The following is a 13,156-nucleotide window of genomic DNA, read 5'->3' as shown; positions in this document are numbered from 1 at the left end:
TAAACTATATTGTATGTTTAAAAGTATTTTGGTTAGCTTACCTGGTTACTAAGAACAACAGAGATATAAATTACGAGGTGGGTAATATCAAAAGCACTTAAAAACTTATAAAATAACTAAAATGCATGATCTTATAATAATAGGTAGTTTTAATTTACTATATTTGGACACTATAGTGTCTATAATCTACTGTTGAATTAATTTTTGATTAAATTCAGATCTAGATCATATACGTAGGACGTATGCAGTAGGTATAAGTACATAACGGTTATCCTAAAATATCCTTCTTTAGAATAACTATTAAGCATAAATTGCAAAAGTACAAGTATATATATATACTATAATACAATTAAAATACCTACATATTTTAGGTACTCTTTAGCATACAATATTGTACTTATATAAAATACCATTGTGTACAGAACCATATTATCGAGCGGTGGTCGTGAATAAGGGATGGAGTGGTTAAGCTTTTTTTAAAGCCATTGTACACAGCAGTCGATATGAGACTCTAAATCTTGACTCACCGAGATCTATTCGGGAAGCAACCCTTTTCCATCTCGGTTATACCCGACCTAAGACTTATTATACAATTACTATAACTGCTATTTACGGACGGACACAAGTATTACGCGCACCTGTGCGCCCGTGAGAACTCGCCACTAAAGACAGACAGACAGACAGACAGTAGTTTGCGTATGTGTGTGTGTGTGTGTGTGTGTAATGGACTGGTCGGATTCCACGGCCATCATCGCACCGCCGCTTACCTATATTATGTACTTATATATACATTTATAGTGTGTGTGTGTGTGTGTGAGCGGCAAACAGCAGCAGCATCGGTAGAGGGCAGGTGCGCATCAAGTCGAACATGATTTTATTTTTTCATTCCTTCTATACCGAATCGTTTTTTATGGTATGCCCGTGACTCATGTGTTCTATACGTATATATTATCCTTTGATTTGATATTTTATTTTATTTTTTTTAACTCTGCTATTAGTGATGTATGTGCCCGTGTGTGCATCGTATAACGACGGAGCCGCCACGCCGCTTTAAGTAAAACGATACACACACACAGTGGTAAAACTCGACAAAACGGTATTGTGTAATGGTGATAATATATTAATAAATGTTTGTGTGTGTGATGAAAGGGAAAAAACTTGCCGAGCGATCCGAGAAGGGGTTTGACAAAATTAAATACGAGATATTTCTGTTTTCTGACCCCTATTATGAGTATATTCTCAGAACTATATAAGTATTAGTATATACTTACTTCTACACGTTTAGGTATAACGCTTATGTCGATTTTTCGGACCGCACAGGTGTCGACACAGGAGACTGTATCGGTATACACGACCGAATTCCATGATGTCGTATCTCGAGTTTTGTTTTCCGTTTTATGTAAAATAGTCGTTAGTTCAGACCAGTTCGACCGTTGGTTTCATGTGATTAATCATCTGATAAGATATAATAATATTATATGCTACATATATCCGAAAACGAATCTGTCAACTAAATACAAGAGACATAATATGGCCACACACACATACATTGATAAGATTGCGAGGACATATTTTTACGATAAGTTATGTGCACACTTGATTTTATTTTAATTGATTATTGTAATAATTATATTCATTCACCATGGTGCAGTAAAACATTTGAGAGATATTTGGTTCTCGGGTTAGTTAATTTTGTATTATCTGCCACAATGTGATGCAACTTAATAATTTGTTCATGATATATCCAAGTACCTGTGTATGTTGATTGGTCACGTTCAAGTTATTGGAGTATAAATATTATTGCAATATAGTTAACGTCTTAACGACAAACATAATTAAATGTCTAAGGTTTGAAACTTTTCAATCTGTGATACTAATGGTGTTATTGATGGAAGACGGACAATAATTGTTATAAGTTATAACGTATGCAATGATGACGTTGTAACAACGGCTATGGATGAGTATAATAATATAATTGGTAATGTTTTGTTGATACTGTTGAATCGCGCACCGGAAATGCATTTTGGTTTGCCGTAGCGGATACGAGGACTTCACGATTTTCGGTTTGTTTAATAATAATAATAATAATAATAACTTATACGGCAGTCGTGATTTACAATATTGTGTATATATATACATATAATATTATACACATTTCATGCAGTACATACCTATTTATATTGTTGTGTGCAATGCGGTTTGTAGACGGACGAATGCTTTATGTCGGCGGCGCGTCGGTCTTTCAAATAGACAGGTATTTTGAGTATAGACACACCGACTATACGTGTAAACTCGCCACTGAGAACAATGTTGTTCTGTGCTGTATTATTATTATCATTAAATATATTACTATTATATTAACCCGCTATAGTACCTACCACCTATATAATATATGATATGCATAATATAGAGGCGGCGCGTGAGAAATTTCATTGGGTAGACTGCACGTGTTATTCGATAGGAAAATATGTTAACGAAAGAAATTAATTTTCCATCTGGCGGTCACCCTTTATGATATTATGTTTAGTCTGTTTTATTTGAAGCCTATAGATATTTAAATATATGTTTTGTTTCAAACTTAAATTTAACACGATTCGTGCCATTTGAATACTTAAAAATGTTGATACAAAATTATATAATTATATTATTATAGATATCAAAGTAGATGTTAATACTTATTCGTAACTATTTCCTAATAACTAGTAGATTTTAATTTTTCTAACTCCGATATTTCTAAATAGACAATGTATTATAGTTTATGTTTAAAGTAGATTGAACGGAAAAATATACTCGTAAAAGCTAAGTCAATAAATGTTGATTACAACAGTATCAAATAAAATAAACGGTAATAAATAAACGACATTATTTTTATTTTTATTTATCAATATTTAATTATCCATCAGATTGAACTATCTAAAATTTAATAAAACAAAAAATAATTAAATATTTAAGAATAAATAATACTGTCTAATATTTATTTATTGGTAATTTTTAGTTTTTTTTTTTTAAATAAAGAAATATTATTGTTATATGTGACATTTATTTTTATTTTATAACTTATATAAGTTAATAACTAACTAATTTACTATGACTGTATGAAAAATGCTGCAGATTACACGCTTTAAAAACAAATGAAGTTTTAATCATCTTGATATTAAATGCGAAATGCATTAAGTAAAATATGTTTGATTTAAAATGGCCACATTTAAAATACCTGCCAAAACGATTGTGTATTTGCTTATATATCTAAATCAATAATATAATAATTATATTATGCTATCTCTATAACCAAAATCCTGTAAAGCTTTCACTCCGAACTGCTAACGCGTTTGTTAATAGCATAACATCTCGAATTACTCTAATCGTCATCTATACATCACATTGATTTTGCAGTTAAAATAGGTAATAGTTAAAATATATTTTATTATTTTGTATATATATATCTTTTTAAATATAATGTATTTTACATAATGTTTTATACATAATTGTATAAACTTCAAGTCGCTTACACGAATGTAATATATTACAGAAATACTGTTGACTACAGCATTTGTATACACATTATGTCTAGTCCCAAGGCAGTAAGTTGGACGAAAAACGTTATTGAAATAAAAATTTAACATACTTTAATATACCTATATGGTATAGCTGCTGTATTGTAATAATATGATCGTGCCGTGTATCGGGGTCTCGTTTGCCGAATTTTAATACGGAATACAATTTAGTACCTACATACCCGAGGCAAATGTAAAAAAAATCTTTTTGAAAACGAGTTAGGCGGGTTATCCGATTTCAAAGCAAAAAAGTACTGGACCCGGTGGTGGTTTCAAAATATACGATATACTTCGCATCATATACAATATAGGTACCTATATATAAATTTACTAAATATTGGTATGTACAAACCTATAAATATTATGAGTGGTACACATTTTTTTTATAATTCCTACTTATTTTTTTGGTTTTACTTTTACGCAAATTATTCATAATGAACGTGTCGTTTTGGATGTTTTGGACTCAACAGCCGGGAAACGTACGGATCAGACGAAATTGTTTTTTGGTTTATAATATTATAGGCTCCTACTATAATTATTTTTAACTCACTCTTTGGGCTGACTGATGAACAGCTCTTGTGTGGTCAAATCGAACAAGAAATATTTCCACAAGGTCGAAATTTCTCCCCCACAATAAACGACCGCTGCATTCCAGTTCGACGTGGGGACAAACGTTTAGGTTTGAAATAGATATAAAAAGTCAAAACTACCTAATGCGCTATTGACTTAAATAGGTCCATAAAAATTAGGATTGAAACCAACTAATGAAATAGATAAATATATTATTATAATAATATATAGTTTGTTTTATTTAAATAACGATATACAATCCAGGTGATACCCTAAACCCATAACGTGAATATAAAGTGTCTGATTAAATATGTTTAATATATGTTGTCAAACTATAATACCACTTGAACAAATGTTATAGTCCATATGTTGTTTTTTTAATCGAGCCTTAATTATTGGTTAAATTATTTTATAATTGCTGTGATGTGTGACACATGCAGGACTTAATTGAAAACAAAAATCGTTATATAGATGTCCATGATGATATAATACTGTAAACTTTGTGGGAAAACCGTCGCCATAAAAGTGTAGAGCGTTCAAAAATTTATCGAATTAAAATAATGTTTTACTAAAAATTAAAATCATTTGTTGAAAAATTAAAACGTAATAAAAAAAAAAAAATTCTGATTTTTATTTTCGAAAATGAAAGTATTGCAAGTAGTGACTGTTATATGTAAGAAGTAACGGCGGGAGGGATCTTTTAAATATACCTATTTGATTTATTGGTAACTAAAAAATAAAAATCCATGGCAAGCTGAACGAATGTTCAAGTTGGATAAAAAGATAAGAAAGTGCGAACGTATTTTCCGCAATCAATTTTATAGCCATTTTAATTAATGAGGAGAATGGAAAAACGACTTCCAAATGATAAAACGTCCATATCCTTGAATAAGAGATTAAATATCCAACGAGATGGGTTTTTCTTTGTGTTTGTGGTGATTTTGTAACACAGGTATAGGTTTATTTATACTTTATAGTATATACACATAAATAATACGCACATTAGTATATTATTATTATTATTACAATGAAACCATATTTTATTATTTTATTACACTATTTATATTACAATAATAAGTACGTTAAACTCCTCCCTACAGTAAACACCCAGTGGTAGGCATAATGTGTATAAATAATTAAATACTAATAATAATAATAATAATAATATGCATTACCGTTGCCAGATTGTCGCGTCTATAAAGTAATATACACACATCTACTTAATAGCCAGGTACGTACATTTTAAGCGCAGAAATGGTACACGCGCACCTGCAGCCACATTACCGTGTATATTGTATTATACATATTTAATTGTCTCGCTCGTAAGGAAATCGTTTTAAAAAAAAAAAATACCGAAAACAATTGTTCCGGATGAGACTATATAATATTGTATACCTTGCGGCAGTGCACCGATCTCCCGCCGTTGTGAAACAGTGCGCGGACGGGTTTATTTTTTCTATTTACTAATCGATTATTATTATCATTATTATTATTATGCATACGTACCCGCGCACTGTCGATTATTCGACATGGCCGATCTATTAATCAATCAAAAGATTCGAGCGGGAAAAAAATGTAATAACAATAATACGATTATAAATTATACGCAACGGCCGTGACGGTCGTTGTGTCGCCGTCAAAGTTAAATTATTAGCGGTCAGTCCATATACCTATACGTATGTGTTTGTGTGTGTGTAGTGATTAACCTTTTGTGTTTAATGCATATTATATTATTATGGCAACAGTTGTCTATAGAGCAGAAGATATAAAGTATGTAAAAGTGGTGCGGCGCAACCCCCTACCCCCACCTTCTTACAATTTCGCAGCGCCTAAGACTTTGGCTCATTTACAACAGAATATCCATCGGACTGAGAAACCGCTCAAGCATTGATTAATTTGTTTTCTGTTCTGTACATAATATTATATAATAAATAATAATATATTATATACCTGTGCAAAATAACACACGACCAGACCATTAATCATTTGGCCGAAACTCGTGATCAGCGTGCAATACACGTTGTAACAAATAACGATGTGTTTTGTCGTTTCGAGTAGCAGCTACATGCGTATAATAACATATTAGTGCCCGATCACAGAAACAAAAATACGTATTTGGCGCGAGTTTGTATCATATACACGGTGAATCGTCATTCATTAAGTATGCTTAGTTCTTTTTTTTTATCAATAATGTAGATGTTCAAAATCTGATTTTTTGAATTTTTAAATTAATTTCAAGTCTATAATTTCTAATTCTTGAGATTTTTTTCTTTTAATTTTAAAATAGAGTTTCCGGTAGAGATAGGAATTTTTAATTGTACCGTTCTGAGGAGGTTTCTCATTTGAAGAAAACTTAAGTTTATATCGACACAGGCATTTTGTTGTAGAGTACAAACAAATTTTAAGAATTTTTTATTACTTTTAATTTATTACTGAAGGAGAAAGTATACTTGGTAAGTCACTCTATATAATAATAAAATCGCTTTTATTATTTTTAATTTAAATGAACTTTTACTGACCCCAAAAAATAATATTGGAAATCTCATAACTCATTATTATTGAATATATCTATTTATCATGAATTGTATTGTGGACAAAAATTACCGTAAAATTGTGATGTGTATATATATTCTACTAATATACTGCAAAAATTGTAAAATATTTAAATTAGATACATATGCGCAAAAATATGCTTTTGACAATTTTAATATAAATTTATAACACGCATACAATGATTCTGATCACCTGAAAAAATTAACAAATGCATATAAACCCCAGTTTTATAATTAAGTTAGAAAATCTCAAAAGTATTCATATGGGATATATACCAAAGAATAAAAATATAACTTAAACAGCTAAAATCTTGCGATATACGAAACAAATTTATTAGCATTTTTACACAGCGGAAATGGTTAACAATTAAACAGTTGGTGTGCAATTTAAACTAAAATGAACATCTTTAAATATCTTTAGCATAATACCGAATAATATGATCGTGAGCAGTTTAAATCTATATTCACGAAAATATTTATCGGTATGAAACCTCGGATATCTTAAGGATTCTTATCACTTGCTCATCGGTTACTGGATATTTACATTTTAGACTATTGATACATTTATATTATAATAACGCCGTATGCAATATTACATCGTCGTTTTTCTACAGTATGATATTTATATAAATATAGAAACTGCAGTATGGCGTTTCGATTCCCACATGTTTGCTGCCAGTCAGTGCCGGATCTTGAACTCAGGGGGCCCTGGTGCAAAAAAAAATTAAGGGGCCCCTTTTTTTTATTATTTAATTATTTTTAATTTACAGTACAATATACCTTTAAGTTTATACTTCAAATTAAATTGCATTATAAATGTATAACCATATTTTAACATATAGGTAATATAATAATTAAAAGTATGTAATAAATTGTTTTTTTTAACATAATTGTTAAAACATATAAATATTATACATCAAATAGGCTACACAAATACACAATATATTTTATAATATATAATAGGTTACAACATATGGTACAATATAAATACTGATCTTATTTTAGACAACAGATATACACAAAATGTTTTCAAATTTATATTTGGTGTCTTTTTGCTTAAAAAAAGATTACAAACTAATACTTAATAAGAAATGTAAATCGTTAGGATATATCCCTGGATATATTCTACTTTGAGAAATTTTTTTTCCTTGATTTCGCGTTGGCAAAATTATCAATAATCTTTTCAATATTTAGAGTTTTGGTTCGTTCTTTTTCAATATTTAAAATTGCTATACTAGATAAACGTTCTTGTCCGCAAGAGTTTCTTAAATAATTCTTTATAAGTTTTAGTTTCGAAAAAGAACGTTCTGCTCCAGCTACAGTGATTGGCATTGTCAGAAAAATAATGCAAGCACTTAAAACATCTGGAAAGCTACTTGATAAATCATTATTTAGAATAAAACTACCTAAATGTTTTATTGTATTTAATTTTTCATATTTTATAAATGATTTTAATGATAACATTTGTCGTGGGAAGTCAGAATTTATATCGTCTTTATATGTTAGACAAAAATCGTATGATGCTTTCATAATATTTTCATCGGTTTGTGTTGAAAGAATAATAGGGTTTAAAAAATTGAAATCCTCTATTACATTATGCATACCTTGAAAACGACTAATGAGTTGAGACAAAACTGTATCCAACACAGGGAAAAATATTTTAACTTTAAAGTTTTCTTCAGTTGTGTTAAGTCTCCTATCTCCATTTAAGTTGTCATAAAAATGTTTTTTGGCATATGATTCCCTTTTTTCTACAAATTTATTTGGGATTCCCCATCTTGAACACAGCGATTTTGCATTATCAAGTACATTATTATCGTAACTATTTCTTGTCTCTTGAATAAAATTGACGGCATTATTTAGCATTTTAGATGCTTCTTCTAGGTTCATATCTACATTTTGTAATTTTTTAGAAATTACTCTTAATGATCGTAATATAGGTTCCCAAGTACACAAGATTAAAACAAATTCAAAATTTTCAATTTTACTTTTCAAGCCCGATGCCAAGGTTCGTTCAGTTGTTTTCTTGCTGGTAAGGGCCATACAAGTCAAAGCTTTAAGTACATCAATGAAACGTTCTTTGAGCGAAAACACAGCATCATGCCGAGCCTCCCATCTGGTTGGGCACACCTTTTTTAAAACTTTTTTTTGAACTTTATCGCCAAAATTTTGACCTAAGGCTAATAAAGCCCATCTTGGGGCACTACTGGCAAAAAAATTGAATACATTTTGAACAGTTTCAAAAAAATGTTTTACTTTATTGTGACACTTTGCTGCATCCGAAATAACCAAATTTAAATTGTGGCTACAGCAATGGACATACTTGGCTGATGGAACAATATGTTTAATCCTTGTTTGCACACCTGAATGTGCTCCACTCATGACAGAAGCTCCATCATATCCCTGGCCTCGACATTTGTTAATATTTAAACCAAGTTTTATTAAAACATCTTGAGTAAGGTTTACATAATCAACTGCACCATGACTTTTTAAAATATAAAATCCAACAAACGATTCTTTGACTTCCAAAGTCTTATTTTCATAATTGACGACAACATAACGGATGATTATACTTAACTGATCTAATTTTGTTATATCTTGAGTCGAATCAGTAATAATTGAAAAACATTGGCAAACATTTATTTCAGCGCAAATTGTTTTAAGTAAATCGTTTGACAATATATTTATAAGTTCATCAGTAATAGTATGACTTAGGTACTTGACTTTACTTTTTTCACAAGATATAAGTTTACTTAATATATGATCATAATTTGCCACGAGTCGAACAGTCTGTAAAAAATTCCCTTCATTAAATGAGTTGTCCTTGCTAAATTTTTTTTCATTACCACGAAGTGCATTATTTCCAGCAGTTAAGTGTAGTATAATTCTGATTATTCTCTCTAATACACTCCTCCAATAAGCTGCTTCTTCTGAAATTTGATTTTCCAATTCCTTTTCAATTACTTGATTTTTTGTCCATATGCATCTTATTTTAGTAGCTTCAATATGTTGAACTGACGTATCATGAATATATATTTTTTGCGAGGCATGTTGCCAATCATCAACTCCATTGACCCATGTTGCATTATAATGTTTGTAAAATCGGTCAGAAAAAAGCCAACATGTCTCACAGTATATTTTATTTAAGACTATTGAATAACAAAGCCAAGTGCGAGGTATTTTATTACCAGATTTAGACATTGTGAAATAATAGTCGGAAGAAAATTTTCTGTGTTTTTCATTTTGAGGAAATTCAATATTTGGTTTGCATGGTCCATACAACAGTATACTTCGTTTAATCTTATCTGGGACTCTATCATTATTGAAGTGTCCACGGTCTGTTGGGTACTCATAGTTTAAATTTAAATCTAACTCATCTTTGATACATTCAACTAAAATTACAAGATAAAATCGTTAAATTAATTAAAAGAATAACTTCATAAATTAAGTACTTACTGGAAGTAGATGCCACAGGGTCAACACAGTTTATAATTTGTTCTACAACAACTTCATCTTTATCATCTACATTGTCATTAATCATTAAATGTTCTCCAGAGTTCATTGACTTAAGTTCAGCTAAAAAATGTAGTTCACTTTGAAGTCATCATTTATTTAAATTATCTATTACTAATTGAAAGTTTTTCCATAGATCCATAGTAAAGTGACAAAAAATAAATAAATAAAAAGTGATAGTAACTATTAGTATGGAACATTTTAAAAGATGTCTTGGAAAATTCCAATACAGAACCCATATAAAATTGAATGTAGTATTTTTTAAATTTTAAACATTGTTATTAATTATAATAATTTATTATTTCAACGAAAATAATATTATTTTTATTGATGTCAAATAATTGTTGTGAAAAATAAAATAAAACGGACTTTGTCCGTTAAAATACTTTTAAAAATTATTCAGAATACTTTAAAAAATTGTATTTAGAATACTAAAAAATACTTCAAAAAGTATTTTAATGCTTGTATTCTAATACTTTACAACACTGAATGATGGGTATTGGGTTATGTATTTTACTATAATTTTAATATGTTTATTCAGTTATTCTTATTTATTTAAATAACATTAGTTATTGTAAACAAGTATAATTTTTGTAAGTTCCATACCTCCATGTCTCCATTTATTTATAAATTATCTACTTACCTGTTTTTTTTTTTAAAAATCGGTCCATTGACCCAGCTATTTTTTTTTTATTATTTTCTCTTTCTTCTTTCATTTTTCTTTTTGCTGATCCCGATAAATACTGCCTTGACGATGACATAATTTAATAATAAGTATATATTTAAATTAATTAAAAAATAATCGGGCGCGCAATGAAATGGCCAAATGGGTTCAACACGGGCAGATATTACAAAAATTTTTTGGATTAATATTTGTAAAATTATAAGCTAATGATTTTGTTTTGCATACATAATAATAATATTGTAGTTATGAAACACACGCGACAGTGCGACACGCGCAATAGTCGATTAATGATTAACTAATAACTTTATAATAATATTTGTGTTGAGCGTGTGTGATGTACTGGTGTGTTTATGAAAACAATATGTATAGTAATATATAATTCGTTATCGTAGGCACTATTGGGAAATTTTCGATACATCTATTTTTAGTTTTGGTCGCGCTGCGTTGAATGCAACGCTAGCGCGACGGTATCATTATTCGCCGTATTGGTCAACGGTGTACCAGCATACACGATAATACGTATGAAAAAAAAAGATTAAACAACCGATCAAATATTCACAATTATTAACCCACCAATGGGAATAAATTAAAAAATAAAAATAGTATAAACCAAAATCTAATATACTATTTGTAAAAAATAAAACATACATGTTACCAAGAATCTATTTTATTTTATGGTACTTTGATAGTTTGATATTCATAATATCGGGGGCCCCCCAATTTTTTAAAGAGTTGGGGCCCCAGTGCAATGCACCGCTTGCACCGGCGGTTTATCCGGCACTGCTGCCAGTTATTAGCTGCACCACACATATGCGTACCACGGCGAAGTCCTATTATATTGTATACTTCCTCCAGACGCCGACGCAGCAGTAACAGCAGCAGCAGTGGTGCTATGGATATTATTCGACTAAAAACTAACCAGCTATTCGACGAGCTAAAAACTATTAGTTGCCTTTTTACATTTTTTTTTTACCAACGGACAAAAATATAATAATATAATATATATATATTTATATCTACCCCCGAGAGCCGATGGCCCAATGGTTTTCGGACTGCCGCGACACTACAGATGTTGTTAACTGCAGTCACACACCTGTCCGATGCGAAGTGTGAGTGTGTGTGGTGCATATATAGACCAGCCGTCGTCATGTGTTTACCACCTTTGATGACTGTTAATCGATTAAAAAAAAATAAAAAATAAAACAGAAACAACGAATTTGTTATAATACCCAAAATATAATATGCATATTAGCCCTATAGCCCATGATAAAACAAGAATATATTAAATTCTTGTCCGGACTGTTGATAGAATATTATGTATATATAACGTTCGTTGTCGCAATTACACGAAGCAGATGAATGTGCCATCACACGTCCGTCTTTATGGTCATATTACAGGAAACACATATTAAACAGGAGGTATTCGCTCCGAAAATAACGAAGTCGTAATATTTTAAATATTTTAAAACGTACATTTTCGTTACAACGTCTAAACCATAGACATACATTTTAGGGTGTGCAATTGAATCAGAAATGCTAAAGGACTGTTCATCCGCCACAATTAGTTATACCAATGGTCTCTCCAGACTTAACTTATTAGTTTGGGCGTAGTTTAGATGACGGTCTGTCATAGAAGAATCTATTCGTATTCTATTTCGTATTTTATGAAAGTTTAAAGTTGAGATTAAGAAAAATATTAAATTAACTGTCTCAAGTTTTTTTTTTAATAACTATCTGGGTCATACATATTTAGTAATTTTGGAACTTTCAATTTCAATTAATAACTAAATATTTTGTTAAAAATACATCCCACATTATTCCTCAATGATTGCACGTAAGTTGTAATTATTTAGGTGATTGCTCGTTTTTTGTTAACTAAATGATTTAATCAAGGTATATTTGTTTGTATTTTAAATCAAGAGAATTCGCCTGGGTGTACTGTGTCTCGTTATAAAAACTTCCCATGAACCTCTGCAGCGGCTTAAGTACGTAGATAGTCGAGAACCAATACGATTCACACGGAGCAGACGGGGCACACTCGATTGTGATTTCGATGAACCGCGGTCACCTAACCTGGCCGGCGGCTATACTCACGTTTTTCTCGTGACTCGAACGCGTCTTGTTTAATATAGACATAATATAATTCGTCGTGCAGCCTCCTTTTTTTTCTCTTGTATAAGCCACCAAGACGGCTTCATACTAGTTGCGTCCTGAAAATATCTATGAAAAAGGTCTAATCCAAATTGCGGCCCGAGTTTATTTGGGTACAGACGAGTTGCGAT

The 13,156-nt window shown here is 30.5% G+C and overlaps 1 protein-coding gene across 1 annotated transcript; it reads right to left on the bottom strand.

Moving 5' to 3' along the window:
- Positions 1-7,801: 7,801 nt before the first annotated feature.
- On the bottom strand, positions 7,802-10,851 carry LOC112597503 (zinc finger MYM-type protein 1-like). Its single transcript, XM_025343575.1, has 6 exons — positions 10,833-10,851; positions 10,133-10,252; positions 9,354-10,068; positions 9,000-9,161; positions 8,281-8,879; positions 7,802-8,040 (listed from the first exon to the last, which is right to left on the bottom strand). The coding sequence occupies exons 2-6, from the start codon at positions 10,236-10,238 to the stop codon at positions 7,802-7,804; spliced, it is 1,821 nt and encodes a 606-aa protein (XP_025199360.1). The 5' UTR covers positions 10,239-10,252; positions 10,833-10,851.
- Between the last annotated feature and the right edge of the window lie 2,305 nt (positions 10,852-13,156).

The sequence above is a fragment of the Melanaphis sacchari genome, unplaced genomic scaffold, assembly GCF_002803265.2.
Source record: "Melanaphis sacchari strain LSU unplaced genomic scaffold, SCAv2.0 Contig42_pilon_pilon, whole genome shotgun sequence".
NCBI lineage: Eukaryota > Metazoa > Arthropoda > Insecta > Hemiptera > Aphididae > Melanaphis > Melanaphis sacchari.
The sequence above is the reverse complement of the archived record's forward strand: the minus strand, read 5'-3'. Positions and strand labels throughout refer to the sequence as shown.

What these genes read in the sequence shown, in the direction of transcription:
- LOC112597503 (XM_025343575.1), bottom strand. Translation starts at nt 10,238, where the DNA reads ATGAACTCTGGAGAACATTTAATGATTAATGACAATGTAGATGATAAA. An exon ending in CCCTGTGGCATCTACTTCCA is followed by an intron (nt 10,069 to 10,132) that starts GTAAGTACTTAA and finishes TTGTAATTTTAG; the next exon opens with TTGAATGTATCAAAGATGAG. An exon ending in CATATTGTTCCATCAGCCAA is followed by an intron (nt 8,880 to 8,999) that starts GTATGTCCATTG and finishes TTTTGCCAGTAG; the next exon opens with TGCCCCAAGATGGGCTTTAT.